At 41.2% G+C, this 15268-nt stretch overlaps 3 protein-coding genes across 5 annotated transcripts; 1 reads left to right on the plus strand and 2 right to left on the minus strand.

Annotated features, from left to right (window-relative positions):
- Window positions 1-143: 143 nt before the first annotated feature.
- Window positions 144-9225, plus strand: LOC135803349 (uncharacterized). Its single transcript, XM_065316943.1, has 8 exons — window positions 144-322; window positions 479-2972; window positions 3390-3493; window positions 3651-7455; window positions 7515-7909; window positions 7992-8223; window positions 8284-8518; window positions 8579-9225. The coding sequence occupies exons 1-8, from the start codon at window positions 230-232 to the stop codon at window positions 9150-9152; spliced, it is 7932 nt and encodes a 2643-aa protein (XP_065173015.1). The 5' UTR covers window positions 144-229; the 3' UTR covers window positions 9153-9225.
- LOC135799104 (glucose dehydrogenase [FAD, quinone]-like) lies at window positions 9191-11792 on the minus strand. Of its 2 annotated transcripts, none has more exons than XM_065312130.1 (3): window positions 11582-11792; window positions 10897-11197; window positions 9191-10848 (listed from the first exon to the last, which is right to left on the minus strand). In XM_065312130.1, exons 1-3 carry the CDS (start codon window positions 11617-11619, stop codon window positions 9235-9237), a joined length of 1953 nt encoding a protein of 650 aa, XP_065168202.1. In that variant the 5' UTR covers window positions 11620-11792; the 3' UTR covers window positions 9191-9234. The 2 variants fall into 2 exon arrangements, with proteins under 2 accessions (XP_065168202.1, XP_065168209.1); XM_065312137.1 differs by lacking the exon at window positions 11582-11792 and adding an exon at window positions 11255-11504.
- A 125-nt stretch (window positions 11793-11917) lies between these two features.
- On the minus strand, window positions 11918-14919 carry LOC135799119 (choline dehydrogenase, mitochondrial-like). 2 transcript variants are annotated; one of them, XM_065312149.1, is made up of 3 exons: window positions 14757-14919; window positions 14107-14407; window positions 11918-14059 (listed from the first exon to the last, which is right to left on the minus strand). In XM_065312149.1, exons 1-3 carry the CDS (start codon window positions 14768-14770, stop codon window positions 12446-12448), a joined length of 1929 nt encoding a protein of 642 aa, XP_065168221.1. In that variant the 5' UTR covers window positions 14771-14919; the 3' UTR covers window positions 11918-12445. The 2 variants fall into 2 exon arrangements, with proteins under 2 accessions (XP_065168221.1, XP_065168224.1); XM_065312152.1 differs by lacking the exon at window positions 14757-14919 and adding an exon at window positions 14456-14574.
- Window positions 14920-15268: the final 349 nt, after the last annotated feature.

Consider the following 15268-nt stretch of genomic DNA (forward strand, 5'->3'; position numbering starts at 1 on the left):
TTAAAATAATATGGAAATTGATGTAAAAATTGTTTGTTTCTTCTTTAAAACTATGATTTATTTTTAAATCTTGCGTGGTTAGTTGTATATGAGCGCCCCCTATTTCGGCTGGCACAGCTGTAAATGTACACAAATGGCCGCGATGTGAAGAATTTCATTACAATTACCGCTTTTTCTTCGATTATTTTCTATTATAAAGTTAATTACGCATGTGTAACATTATACAACAATGAGTGCAATACCAGATATTGGAGATCTCCACCTGGACGTGAAGATTTTCACCGCAGTCAAGTACTACACGAGCGGGAATGTCAGCGAAGAGGTAAACAAAATTTATTTTACACAAAAACACCCTAAACTAATAATATATCACCCTAAAAATAAAGTTTTATTTATTATTATATCAATTTGAGTTAGTTTTATAACATTAACATAGTATAAACCAGTTTAATTGGGTTTTCTATGTGTGAATTTTTAGATAATCAAATTACTGGAAGATGGCGGTGCGCAACGTTTGAAATACTTCAGCGATTTCGTCTCTCACGTGATTTGCGGCAGCTCCGGCGTCCGCGAGAGCGATCTAACCGACGCGGATGACATCTACGAGATCCCCGCGGTGGGTGAGCGCTGGGTGCTCACCTGCGCTCGCAGTAAAACACTCGTAAACACCAAAGGCTTCCTCTATACCGACAAGAATCTCTTCTCGTCATTGGTCGTCACTACATCGGGACTCCTCCCACACGATCGCAATGCCATCTGGGCAATGGTCACCTATAATGGCGGCGTGTTTAAAGGCGCACTGGACGGCGTTACACACTTAATTTGCACGTCGGTAAAATGCCCAAAGTACCAACAATGTGGGCACAGCGGTTTGGTAACTGTAGTGACACCCGATTGGATTGTCGAATGTCTAAAAGCAAAAGCATTGGTTCCTCATGAGCAGTATCATCCTAAACGCGTGATTGAGATGAAGCCACATAGCGATACTAGTAGAATAACAGGGTTTGAAGTTGAAGGTGATGATGAACAGCAACCTGTCGAGGTTGCTAAGAAATTGGCAATGGATAAACTACGGAATGAGATGCCCTGGATGCAGAATTTAACACAGGGTGCGCCTAGGATGACCCAAGTTCAAGGGCAAGTTCAAGGTCAAAGTCAAGGTCAAAACAATGATGAGGAGGATGAAGAGGCAAAGAAACAGGCGAGTATACGCGAGTTGTGGAAGCAGATGCCTTGGAATCAAAAGGTGTTCAGAGATCCGAGTACAGCTACGTCGCCGCCACGAAGACCCCCTGGACCTTCGCAGAGTCCTGCTCCCGGAAGGGTTACACCGGCTTCCACGCCTGGGTTGAGGAGTACTACTCCTAATAGTGGGTATCAGTATGTACAATCACCACAACAGCAGCAGCAACAACAACAACAGGTGATGCAAAGCCCCCAAGGGCAAAATGGACAAAGTCAAGGTCAGGTTCAAGGTCAGATGATGCCTAGTCCACAGGGTCAACAGGTGCAGATGATGCAGAGTCCGCAAGGCGGGCAGATTCTGCAGAGTCCGCAGCATATGTTGCAATCGCCACAGCATACGATGCCATCACCTTCACAACAACAACAACAACAGGTATCTCAAGGTCAAACGCAAGTGCAGGGTCAAAATGTTCAGAACAATGAGAATTCGTTTTTGTACAAGTATATCGAGCAGAATATGCAGGATACGAAGAAGGTTCCTGTACAAATGCAACAACAAGTACAACAGGTACAACAGGTGCAAATTCCGCAGGTTTCTCAAGGTCAGCAAGCACCTAATGCACAACAGACGGCGTTTTTGCAGCAGATGCGCCAGAGGCAACAACAGAAACAAGCGCAGTTGTTGCAGCAACAACAACAACAACAACAGGGTATGCAACAAGTTGGTCAAGGTGGATTGCAACAACCTCAACAAGGTTTACAGCAAGTTCAACAGGTACAACAGGTGCAGCAAGTACAACAGCAGCAGTTGTTGCAACAACCGCAACAGTTGCAACAACAAATGCGACCTGTGTTAAGACCACAGATGCAACAACAGATACAAATGTTACCATCGGGTCAGAGGGTTTTGATTAACCCGAATCAACATCAGTTGTTGTTGCAACAACAGCAGCAGCAGCAACAGCAGCAACAGAAGATGTTTAATCAGCAACAAATGCAGATACCGCAGTCACCTACACAGAATTTAATGGTTCAACAATCGCAGGGTGTTCAGGTACCTGTACAACAGCAACAACAACAGCAGCAGGGGATGATGCAACAGAAGATGATGCAGCAACAACAACAACCACAGCAGATGTTTACTCAACAACAAGTTATGATGCAACAACAACAGCAACAACCTGGTATGCAACCGAATATGATGCCGCCGCAACAACAGCAACAACAACCTGATATGATGCAACATGTTGTTTCACAACAGTCTATTGTTAGTCAACAATCACAAGTCGTACAACAACAACAACAACAACAACAGCAGCAGGGGATGATGCAACAGCAGATTATGCAACCGCAGATGATGCAACAACAACCTCAACAACAGGGTATGATGCAACAGGTGCCCATGGGTCCACAGACTGTTGTCACACAACATCAACATCAGCTAATGTCACCACCACCTCAACAACAACAGATTTTACAACAGCAACAACAACAACATGTACAACCCAATATGACACCCCCGCAACAGTTGTTGCAATCACCACAAGGTCATCAACAGAAGGTTAATATAATGCAACAACAACAACAACAGCAACACGTCATGCAACAACAGGTTGTAATGTCACAAGGGCAGCCTCCTAATCTAGTTCAATTGGGTGGTGTACAACAGCAACAACCACAACAACAAGTAGGTCTTATCATGGGACAACCTTTCAGACAACAGGTGCAGAATGTACAACAACAGGGACAGTTTATTAATTTTATGTTGAGAAATCGTCCAGAGATTCGTTGGATGGAGGAAAATTGAATTTTTAAGATGAGAATGTTTCTTGGTTTCAGGTTACGTCGACCGATGCGAAAAAACAGCGAAAACTCTAGGGGAATTTCTAGGGAGTTTTGTGTTTAACAACTGTTTATAAATAACATTTGTTTATGCAATAAAAAACATGTATATTACAAAATATATAGTGTATTTCGTGAATAAACTTAAAATAATATGGAAATTGATGTAAAAACTGTTTGTTTTTTAATTAAAACTACGATTTATTTTTAAATCTTGCGCGGTTAATTGTATATGAGCGCCCCCTATTTCGGCTGGCACAGCTGTAAATGTACACAAATGGCCGCGATGTGAAGAATTTCATTACAATTACCGCTTTTTCTTCGATTATTTTCTATTATAAAGTTAATTACGCATGTATAAGATACATCAGCAATGAGTGCAATACCAGACATTGGAGATCTCCACCTGGACGTGAAGATTTTCACCGCAGTCAAGTACTACACGAGCGGGAATGTCAGCGAAGAGGTAAACAAAATTAATTTCACGCTTAAACACCCTAAAACTAACAATTTATCACTCTAAAAATAAAGTTTTATTTATTTTAACACCAATTTGAGTTAGTTTTATAGTATAAACATAGTATAAACCAGTTTAATTAAGTTTTCTACGTGTGAATTTTTAGATAATCAAATTACTGGAAGATGGCGGTGCGCAACGTTTGAAATACTTCAGCGATTTTGTCTCGCACGTGATTTGCGGCAGCTCCGGCGTCCGCGAGAGCGATCTAACCGATGCGGATGACATCTACGAGATCCCCGCGGTGGGTGAGCGCTGGGTGCTCACCTGCGCCCGCAGTAAAACACTCGTAAACACCAAAGGCTTCCTCTATACCGACAAGAATCTCTTCTCGTCATTGGTCGTCACTACATCGGGACTCCTCCCACACGATCGCAATGCCATCTGGGCAATGGTCACCTATAATGGCGGCGTGTTTAAAGGCGCACTGGACGGCGTTACACACTTAATTTGCACGTCGGTAAAATGCCCAAAGTACCAACAATGTGGGCACAGCGGTTTGGTAACAGTAGTAACACCCGATTGGATTGTTGAATGTCTTAAAGCAAAAGCCTTAGTCCCGCATGAGCAATACCATCCTAAACGCGTGATTGAGATGAAGCCACACAGCGATACCAGTAGAATAACTGGGTTTGAAGTTGAAGGGGATGATGAACAGCAACCTGTTGAAGTTGCGAAGAAGTTGGCTATGGATAAGTTGCGGAATGAGATGCCATGGATGCAGAATTTAACACAGGGTGCGCCTAGGATGGTTCAAGGACAAGGGCAAGTTCAAGGTCAAAGTCAAAGTCAAAACAATGATGAGGAGGATGAAGAGGCAAAGAAACAGGCGAGTATTCGAGAGTTGTGGAAGCAGATGCCGTGGAATCAGAAGGTGTTCAGGGATCCGAGTACAGCAACGTCGCCGCCTCGAAGACCCCCTGGACCTTCACAAAGTCCTGCTCCCGGGAGAGTAACACCGGCATCCACTCCTGGGTTGAGGAGTACTACACCTAATAGTGGGTATCAGTATGTACAATCACCACAGCAGCAGCAGCAACAACCGCAGCAGGTGATGCAAAGCCCCCAAGGGCAAAATGGACAAAGTCAAGGTCAAGTTCAAGGTCAGATGATGCCCAGTCCGCAGGGTCAACAGGTGCAGATGATGCAGAGCCCGCAAGGCGGGCAGATTCTGCAAAGTCCGCAGCATATGTTGCAGTCGCCGCAGCATACGATGCCGTCACCCTCACAACAACAACAACAACAACAGGTATCTCAAGGTCAAACACAAGTGCAGGGTCAAAATGTTCAGAACAATGAGAATTCGTTTTTGTATAAGTATATCGAGCAGAATATGCAGGATACAAAAAAGGTTCCTGTGCAAATGCAACAACAAGTACAACAGGTGCAACAGGTGCAAATCCCGCAGGTTTCTCAAGGTCAGCAAGCACCTAATGCGCAACAGACGGCGTTTTTGCAGCAGATGCGCCAAAGGCAACAACAGAAACAAGCACAGTTGTTGCAGCAACAACAGCAACAACAACAACAACAGGGTATGCAACAAGTTGGTCAAGGTGGATTGCAACAACCTCAACAAGGTTTACAACAAGTTCAACAAGTACAACAGGTACAGCAGGTACAACAGCAACAGTTGTTGCAACAACCGCAACAGTTGCAACAACAAATGCGGCCTGTGTTAAGACCACAGATGCAACAACAGATACAAATGTTGCCATCGGGGCAGAGGGTTTTGATTAATCCGAATCAACATCAGTTGTTGTTGCAACAACAGCAGCAGCAGCAGCAGAAGATGTTTAATCAACAACAAATGCAAATCCCGCAGTCGCCTACACAGAATTTAATGGTACAACAACCACAGGGTGTTCAGGTACCTGTACAACAGCAACAACAACAACAGCAAGGGATGATGCAACAGAAAATGATGCAGCAACAACAACAACCACAGCAGATGTTTACACAACAACAAGTTATGATGCAACAACAACAACAACAACCTGGTATGCAACCGAATATGATGCCTCCACAACAACAACAACAACCTGATATGATGCAACATGTTGTCTCACAACAGTCTATTGTTAGTCAACAATCACAAGTTGTACAACAACAACAACAACAACAACAGCAGCAGGGGATGATGCAACAGCAGATTATGCAACCGCAGATGATGCAACAACAACCTCAACAACAGGGTATGATGCAACAGGTGCCCATGGGTCCACAGACTGTTGTCACACAACATCAACATCAGCTAATGTCACCACCACCTCAACAACAACAGATTTTACAACAGCAACAACAACAACATGTACAACCCAATATGACACCTCCGCAACAGTTGTTGCAATCACCACAGGGTCATCAACAGAAGGTTAATATAATGCAACAACAACAACAACAGCAACACGTCATGCAACAACAGGTTGTAATGTCACAAGGGCAGCCTCCTAATCTAGTTCAATTGGGTGGTGTACAACAGCAACAACCACAACAACAAGTGGGTCTTATCATGGGACAACCTTTCAGACAACAGGTGCAGAATGTACAACAACAGGGACAGTTTATTAAACAGGGTAACTTCCCACAACAGTTTGTACAACAACAACAACAACAGGTACCTGGTCAAGGACAAGTCCAAGGACAATTTATACAAAATGTTCAAAATGTACAACAAGGTCAATTCCCACAACAGCAACAACAACAACAGGTACAGGTCTCAGGACAACAACAGATCATCACCCAGAGTCCAACTCAACCCAGTCAAGGTCAGGGACCTGTTTGGCAACAACAGGTTATCCGCCAGGCGGTACCCGGAGGTCCCACTGGTGCTAGAGTACAATGGCCCGGTGGTCAACTCCCGCAGAGACAATACATCCAACTGGATGCACAGACTCATCAACAACTTCAACAGATGGCGCCTGAGGAACGCATTCAATTCGTTAATTCCCTGAGGGCGAAACAACGCGCATTAGCGCAACGACAACAATTGTTACAACTGCAACAACAACGCGCACCTGGTGGACATATTGTTGTACGCGGGCAGGTACCACCCGGACTCACACCGCAACAACACCTGCAATGGTTACAACAACACAAACAAGGTGTTGTACTACAACAGACTGTCGGACCACAACAACAACAACAGCAACAACCTGGTCTAAGCCCAATACAACAACAACAACCAGGTGGGGTGGTGTCACAGGTACAGGTTCCTGTACAACAGGGTGTTGCACAGTTTGACCAACCACAGATCCGGCCCAATTTACGTGTTCATCAGTTACAACTGCAACGGGAGCAGGTGCAAGCCCAGACACAACCTCAAGGTCAACCCGGAGGGCAGAATCAGGTTATACAGGGTGTGCAGAATGTGCAGGTGCAAGGTGTGCAGAGTTTACCAGGTGGGAATAAGCCTTTGATACAACAACAGGCGTCAGCTGTACAACCGGGTATACTTCAAGGTCAACAGGGTCAAATGGATGGCACGCAGTTTACGAGGGGGAAAACTGCGTTGGCGAATATGTTGAGTATTAAACTAAGCGGAGGTCAAGCGATTTCCGGTGAGAATTTACAGGAACCCAGCGCGGCTGGTACGCTGAGATTAATGACAGCTCAGCATAATGCCGCGTTGAATAATAATAGTAATAGAGCGCAGGAGATTTTGGCTCTGCAGCAGCAGCAGCCGCAACAACCGCAGAGGAGGTTGAATGTGAACACACCGCAGTTGTTGGATCAACAGATCAGACCACAAGTGGGTGTTGTAGGTGGCGTTGGTATGGGTGTGGTTCCAGCAGGGCAGGCAACTGCTAGTGGTGGCGCTGGTGTCGCACAGGATAAGTTATTCTCAGCGCGTAGTGTGTTGCCTATACAACATCGTCCTGGGACTTATTACGGGCATAATCCTAACCTAAAACGTAAGTTATTTTATTATCATAACCATAAAAACATTAATTTATTGTTTTTATGGTTTTAGTACCTCCTGAATTGTTTTTATTGGGTTGTATTTTCGTCGTGGTGGAAATAGAGGATATGCTCAACGAGGAAGTCCCTGATTGGTCGAAAATCATCGAGAAACATGGCGGCGAGATCGAAAAGCAGTACTGTTCACGCATCACGCATGTGTTATGCAGGTCACAGCGACACGGCGTGGTTATGCAAGCGTTGCGAGACTTCAAACGCTGCGTGACTGTTCATTGGTTGAATGATGTCATTGAGAGGGGACAAGTGCTGCCACCGTGGATGGCGCTGCATTTACCAGCGATGAATCTCGATAGTAATCCTGCAAGTAAACATCTTATTTCTTTATCGGGATTCACAGGCGCTGATCGTGATCGTGTCAAAACCATGATTGAAGCTATAGGTGCAGGAGTAAGTATAAATTAATAAATAAATCAAACATAACCTGTAAAATATTTAATTTTATTTATTCGCCATTTTTTTTCATGTTTAGTGTACAACTTACTTCTCACAACATAATACACTGCTTGTGACTGCGAAGTTTGAAGGAGCTAAGTGTACCAAAGCTAAACAATGGACGATTCCGGTTGTGAATGTGCAATGGCTGACTGAGGTTATGTTGGGCAACTTTAGTTCACTCAATCAGACTGAACACGTGAAGTATCAACAGTTTGGTGATCAACCCAACTTTTGTTTTGATCCTTCGTTAGTTCCTACACTTATGCGTAAGTTTTTCTTTTAAAAAAATTAAAATTTACTTGGAAATTAATAATTTTTTATTGTAGAAGCATGGAAAATGCCGATTAACATCTCTCAGGAGTCATATGAGAGGGTTAAACGTAGTGCTTCGCCTGTATCACTTCCTAAAAGCAAGAAAATCAAGACTGAACACGCGGATTCGACCGAGAAGATCGAAAAAGATGAGAAACCGGATGTTGAAGTGGGGGTGACAAGTCCTGCGCATTTTATCACACTCAGTGCGAGGTGTGCTAAGCAACAAGAGCTTAGAAGCATCATAAAGTAATTTGTTTATATTTTTATTAATAATTTTTTAAATTAATTTAAAAATTGTTTTTATAGGAATTTAGGAGGATCTTGCACGTCTGACCCGATGAAAACCAACTATTTCGTCGTTTCGAAACTGGTACTCACCCGCAATTTACTCCTAAGCCTCTGTCATGCTAACATTAAAATAGTGACAGAAGCATGGCTGCATGAATCATCCCGCGCAGCTAAATTCATCGATGAAACACCCTACATCCCCGACGCGAAAGAATTCAACCAACAATACGGTTGTGATTTTAACCTCACTTTAGCAACGGCGAATCGACACCGCCTGCTTGAAGGCCGTGACTTCTTCGTCACGCCATCTGTCGTCCAGCGACGTACATTAGTCGATTGTATAACCGCTGCAGGCGGCAGAGTGGAAGGAGTTCGCCGCCCAGCAGGACGCATTGAAATGACACAAATCAACGCGCCGTATTCCTATGTCATCATCGCCGATGAAAAGGATCTGCATTTAGTCGGGGATTTATTGAAACGAGAGAATAAGATTGTCTGCAGTAAGGAAATCGTCACGTCCGCCATCTTGAAGCAGACGTTCGAGATTGAACCGTTTTTGTTGCGTGTGCTGCCAAACAAAGCAGAAGAATAATTTTGTTTGTTTAAAATAAGATAATATTGTTTATAATGTTAAGATTTAAACAAGAACCATTTATATTTATTTATATTTATATTTATATTGTATTAGTTGGATAGTTCCAATCTTCTTTGATGAGATCAGCGCCCAGTTCACCAATCATCATGGCGGCTGCATTGGTGTTACCTCTGACTATATACGGCATTATACCAGCGTCGATTACGCGTAGACTTTTGACGCCGTGAACGCGCAAGCGGCTGTCAACCACGCCGCCATCTTGTTCGCTTGACATTTTACAAGTCCCCACTGGGTGATACATTGTACTCCCAACGTTGCGTAGTAAACACTCCCAGTAATCACGTGTATCATAGGTTAGGTTATCACAGCCAGGGAGTTTGTATTGTAATAACGCAGAGTTAACCTCTGTGAATGCTTCGGTGGCGATGATTTTCTTTACGTAGTCAATCGCGGCTAACATCGTGTTTAAGTCTTTATCTTTAGTTAGGTAGTTGGTGTGTATTTGCACTTTTTGATACGGATTGTTGGATGGGAGTTTGACATAACCTATACTTTCAGCACGTAGTAGAATAGGGTTAAGGGAGATTAGCACTTGGTTTTTGTTAAGACGTACAATGTCATCGATGGATTCTTGATTGAATCCGTTGTTGGTGTAGAAGTTTTTGATTTGTGTGCTGTTCGCAGGGAATTCACGGATTAACCATTCGATGGTCGCGATGTCCTCGTTATTATCAAGAGGATCATTGAAGAGTAACATGTTGTTGATTGAGATGGTAGCTAAAGGACCTGTGCCGTTATTGAAGTAATCAAAAGTCGTGCGGATTTCATCTGCTTCAGTAGGGGTTGGTGAGGTGGCGCTGTCAGCACGCACGATGATTCCCCAGGAGGCGAAATGGTCTTGGAGGTTCTTCCCTACTGGTAAGTCCTTTACCAACTGGATTTTAAGCTTTTCTAGGTCTTCTTTTGGGCCTATACCTGATAGTTGTAGGATTTGTGGTGAGTTGATTGATCCGCCTGATACTATAACCTCGTTTCTAACCATGATATTAACCTCTTTTCTGTTTACTTTTGCTTTGACCCCGTAGGCCTTGCCGTCTTTGATGAGTACCTTCATTACATGTGAGTTGGGAGCTATGAATAGGTTCTTCCTTTTAGGTGGTGAGTTTGGATTATTCTCTTCCTGGTCACTTCGATGTCTACCATCAGTGAGGAATGCTTTGGCTGAACTTTCTCTACGTCCGAATTCATCAATGGACATTGTGGTCTCGAAGAATCCTACTGGTACCTCATCCGGTTGCATAGGGTACCCTAGTTCTTCATAGGCTGAGATTATCCTCGGACGCATGGGATTACCAGCAATGTATTTCGTAGTGTGTAATGGACCATCTTTTCCTCTTACTTCTGACTCTCTCAGAGGAGGATAACGCACGTTTTCTGATTTTTTGAAATATCTCAGGACATTATCCCATTTCCAGTTGGGATCATCGGTGATATCAGCCCATTCATCATAGTCTACAGGGTTACCACGAATGTACATCATGGCGTTGAGGGATGACGATCCCCCGAGCATTTTTCCTCTGTTCCAGATACAGTTGCCATTTCGCATGCCCATACAACTAGTATTCGACTTTTCTGTTAAATATTCCCAATCGTACAGGGGATTACTTTGCATACTAACGAACACACCAGGAATCTAAAATTTTGAGGTTAGCTTCAACCAATTTTATAAACATAACCTTACTTGTGCGTCAACCGGTGGATAACCACCAGCTTCCAGTAACAACACCGTCCATTTGGGGTTTTCACTCAGTCTGCTTGCAACAATGGCACCTGCTGACCCCGCACCCACCACAATAAAGTCAAATACTTTACCATGTAGTTGTTGGTAACTCAAATCAGGTGGAAAGTCGGATTCTTTAAGAAACGAACACTTTTTTCCAAACAGGGAATTGATCATCATTAGAAAAAGAGCTGACGATGCTCCGGACAATGCATTTTGACAGTTGTCAGTCACCCCAGCTGGACCAGAACATCTTCCACCCCTAAAACAATAATAATATAGTTTTATAGTAATAATTTATCAATTTTAGTAACACCACTGCAAAATTGCCATCAAAACTTCTAAAAGTTTCTAAAAACCAGTTGTTACTGTCGAAATTTGGGCCAAACTAATTTATTTCCTCGATTATTTGGTGTATCACATTTTAAGGTGACCTCATCATGGCCGCTTATTGTTGCATTGTTGTCGAGTTCGTTTTTTACAATTTAATTCAACATTAAAATGAGTTCCGTGTTAAAAACTAGTTAAATAATATTTTTATTTTGTAATCTAATCATAAACTTCCAAATTATGATTAATTTTTTAATAATTTGCTCCGCCCTCTTTGTAGGTTGTTTTTTTACTGCGCATGCGCAAAATAACTCACCCAAGTATACTCTTCATCATAGCTTCTGAATTCTCCATGTTTTATGTTGAAACAATATTGCACTTTGCTATATTTTAGGTTTTCTGTTGTTTTTATTCAGTTTCTTATCACACCCGCAATGATAACACAAGTATTTTCAGCGCGAAATAATTTTTGCTGTTTTTCTGATTCTAATTATGAATAACGCAGTGTTTCACATTGTTATCACCGACGGGAATTACAATATTTGTTAATTAGCGCGCGCCCACCATGCCTTTTATACCCGCTGTCTTCTTTGCGTTTAATATACACGCCGAGTTCAAGGTCAGAATGTTGAATTCACGCAACTTGGCTTAATTAAAATGAAATTAACTAAGATTATAATTGTATCACAAAAACTGGTTACAGACAATTACGTGTGTTTAGGCGAGCATGAAGACAGATAAAAAAAATTGTTTAAACATATTAAATACATTAAATATTTATACATACATTCATAAAGAATGTTTTATACATTCGAGATTTGAAAAAATAATTTAAATCGTATGAATAGTTCAGGAGATATTCAAGTTTTTGTGAATTTATGCTCCGCCTATGTTTTTAATGCGCATGCGCGTCAAAAATATACTAGGGTGTATTTGTGGGATAACCCCAGTCTGGCTTACAGACAATTACGTGGGTTTAGGCGAGCATGAAGACAGATAAAAAATTTGTTTAAACTTGTTAAATACATTAAATATTTATACATACATTCATAAAGAATGTTTTATACATTCGTGATTTGAAAAAATAATTTAAATCGTATGAATAGTTTAGGAGATATTCAAGTTTTTGTGAATTTATGCTCCGCCTTTGAGTTTACTGCGCATGCGCGTCAAAAATATACTAAGGTGTATTCGTGGGATAACCCCAGTCTTCTTTGATGAAATCAGCACCTAATTCACCTACCATCATGGCGGGTGCGTTGGTATTACCTCGTGGTACCTTGGGCATTACACTAGCATCAATTACACGTAACCCTGTCACTCCGTAGACTTTTAATCTGCTGTTAACCACTCCGCCATCTTGTTCTTTCGCCATTTTGCATGTCCCCACTGGGTGATACATGGTACTGCCTACATTGCGCATGAGACACTCCCAATAATCACTTGTATCGAATTGTATTGCATCACATAATGGTAAGGTGTATTGTTGGAAGCCTGCGTTAACCTCTCGAAACGCTTGAGTGTTGATAACCTTCCTTACAAATTCAACTGCAGCTAACATGGTGTCCATGTCTTTCTGAACTGTAAGATATTCAGGGTATACCATGATATTCTCAAAAGGGTTTGTGGAACGTAATTTTAGATAACCTATACTTTCAGGTCGTAGTAAAATAGGGTTAAAAGCAATTAGGACTTGTTCTTGGTTGAGAATCATCAGGTGATCCATTGATTCCTTCAGGAAACCATTTTTGTCGAGGAAGTTTTTGAATTTTGTGCTTTTTGGTGGAAAACTATTGACTAACCATTGTATTGTTGCTATGTTTTGATTATTTGAAAGAGGGTCATTGAATAGTTGCATATTAAGGGTTGAGATGGTTGCTAAGGGACCTGTACCATTATTGAAGTAATCAAAAGTGTTTTTTGTTTCTTCTTCATTTGTAGGAGTTGGTAATGCACTAGGGTCCACACGGACAAATAAACCCCAAGTTGCAAGGTGGTCTTGAAGGTTACCACCTACTGGTAAGTCCTTTACTACAGGGATTTTAAGCTTTTCTAGGTCTTCCTTTGGGCCTATGCCTGATAGTTGTAGGATTTGTGGTGAGTTAATCGATCCACCTGATATTATAACCTCATTCCTAACCAGGATATTAATGGTTCTTTTGTTTACTTTTGCTTTGACCCCATAGGCCTTGCCGTCTTTGATGAGTACCTTCATTACATGTAAGTTGGTAGCAATGAATAGGTTCTTCCTTTTAGGTGGTGAGTTTGGATTTTTCTCTTCCTGGTCATTTCGATGTCTACCATCAGTGAGGAATGCTTTGGCTGAACTTTCTCTACGTCCAAATTCATCAATGGACATTGTGGTCTCGAAGAACCCTACTGGTACCTCATCAGGTTGCATAGGGTACCCTAGTTCTTCATAGGCTGAGATTATCCTCGGACGCATTGGATTACCAGCAATGTATTTCGTAGTGTGTAATGGACCATCTTTTCCTCTTGCTTCTGACTCTCTCAGAGGAGGATAGCGAACGTTTTCTGATTTTTTGAAATATCTCAGAACATTATCCCATTTCCAGGTGGGATCATCTGTGATATCAGCCCATTCGTCATAGTCTACAGGATTACCACGAACGTACATCATTGCGTTGACAGCTGATGATCCCCCGAGCATTTTTCCTCTGTTCCAGATACAAGCGCCATTTCGTTGACCCAAACAACTAGTGTTTGACTTTTCTGTTAAATATTCCCAGTCGTATAAGGGATCACTTTGTAAATTGATAAAAACACTAGGAATCTAAAATTTGAGGTTAGCTTCAATCAATTTTATAAACATAACCTTACTTGTGCATCAATCGGTGGATAACCACCAGCTTCTAGTAACAACACCGTCCATTTTGGGTTTTCACTCAGTCTGCTTGCAACAATGGCGCCTGCTGACCCCGCACCGACCACAATAAAGTCAAATACTCTACCATGCAGTTGTTGGTAACTCAAATCCGGTGGAAAGTCGGATTCTTTAAGAAACGAACACTTTTTTCCAAAGAGGGAATTGATCATCATTAGAAAAAGAGCTGAGGAGGCTCCGGACAATGCATTTTGACAGTTGTCAGTTATCCCTGTGGACCCATCACATTTTCCACCCCTAAAATGTTTAGTTATTATATTTTACTTAAAAAATAAGAATAATTACATAAAAAACTCCATTTCGAATCACTACAATACAAAGTTTTACTTTTAACATATTTTAAAACACTAAAAAACCAAAAGTTTACTAATTTGACATCGTGTTTATCATACTTATCACTATTTTGTAATTAACTATTAGAAACTAGTTTTTGTATCACAAAACATAGGTACCTAAGTAATATATGTGATAAACAATGAATTTAACGTAAACTTGCTCCGCCTTGTTTTTTACTGCGCATGCGCGACCACAACCAATCATATTGGAAGAATTAATCACAGAAAATCAAAATAAATTAATAACTTACATAAAACTGTCCATTTTGTTAGATATTTTACTTGTAATTTAGCAACAATTCTATTTATATGAAAATCTTATCACTTTATTATCATAGAAATAGCAATTTCATGAAAATTAAGACGGAAATTCAAATATTAGTTTAACCTGGAAACGTAATCCTTCAATAATGCAAAAATACAGAAATGGTGCCACATTTTGTTAACACAACAATTTATTCTACGTATACTGATAACAAACATATGAATTAACAAGTTTTTCGCATGTTTTAGATAAGAAATAGACGTGTTAGGTTTTGAATAAATAATTAACGAAAAAATAATTGAAATAGCTTCATTATTTTGAAAGTTATTAACAATTTTGTAAAAATATGCTCCGCCCATGAGATATTTTGACATTTGACATCATAAACACATTAAATCAACGTCAAAGTGTGAAAGTTAGTAGTTTACAATAAGTTTTACTAAATTCTAACTTCAAAACAGATTAAAAAATGCAATTTGGACTAAAATAACTAATTTA

The sequence above is a fragment of the Atheta coriaria genome, unplaced genomic scaffold, assembly GCF_025399875.1.
Source record: "Atheta coriaria isolate IRGN ID8LTWV9N9 unplaced genomic scaffold, Caltech_Dcor_3.1 hic_scaffold_2_pilon, whole genome shotgun sequence".
NCBI classification, from domain to species: Eukaryota; Metazoa; Arthropoda; class Insecta; order Coleoptera; family Staphylinidae; genus Dalotia; species Dalotia coriaria.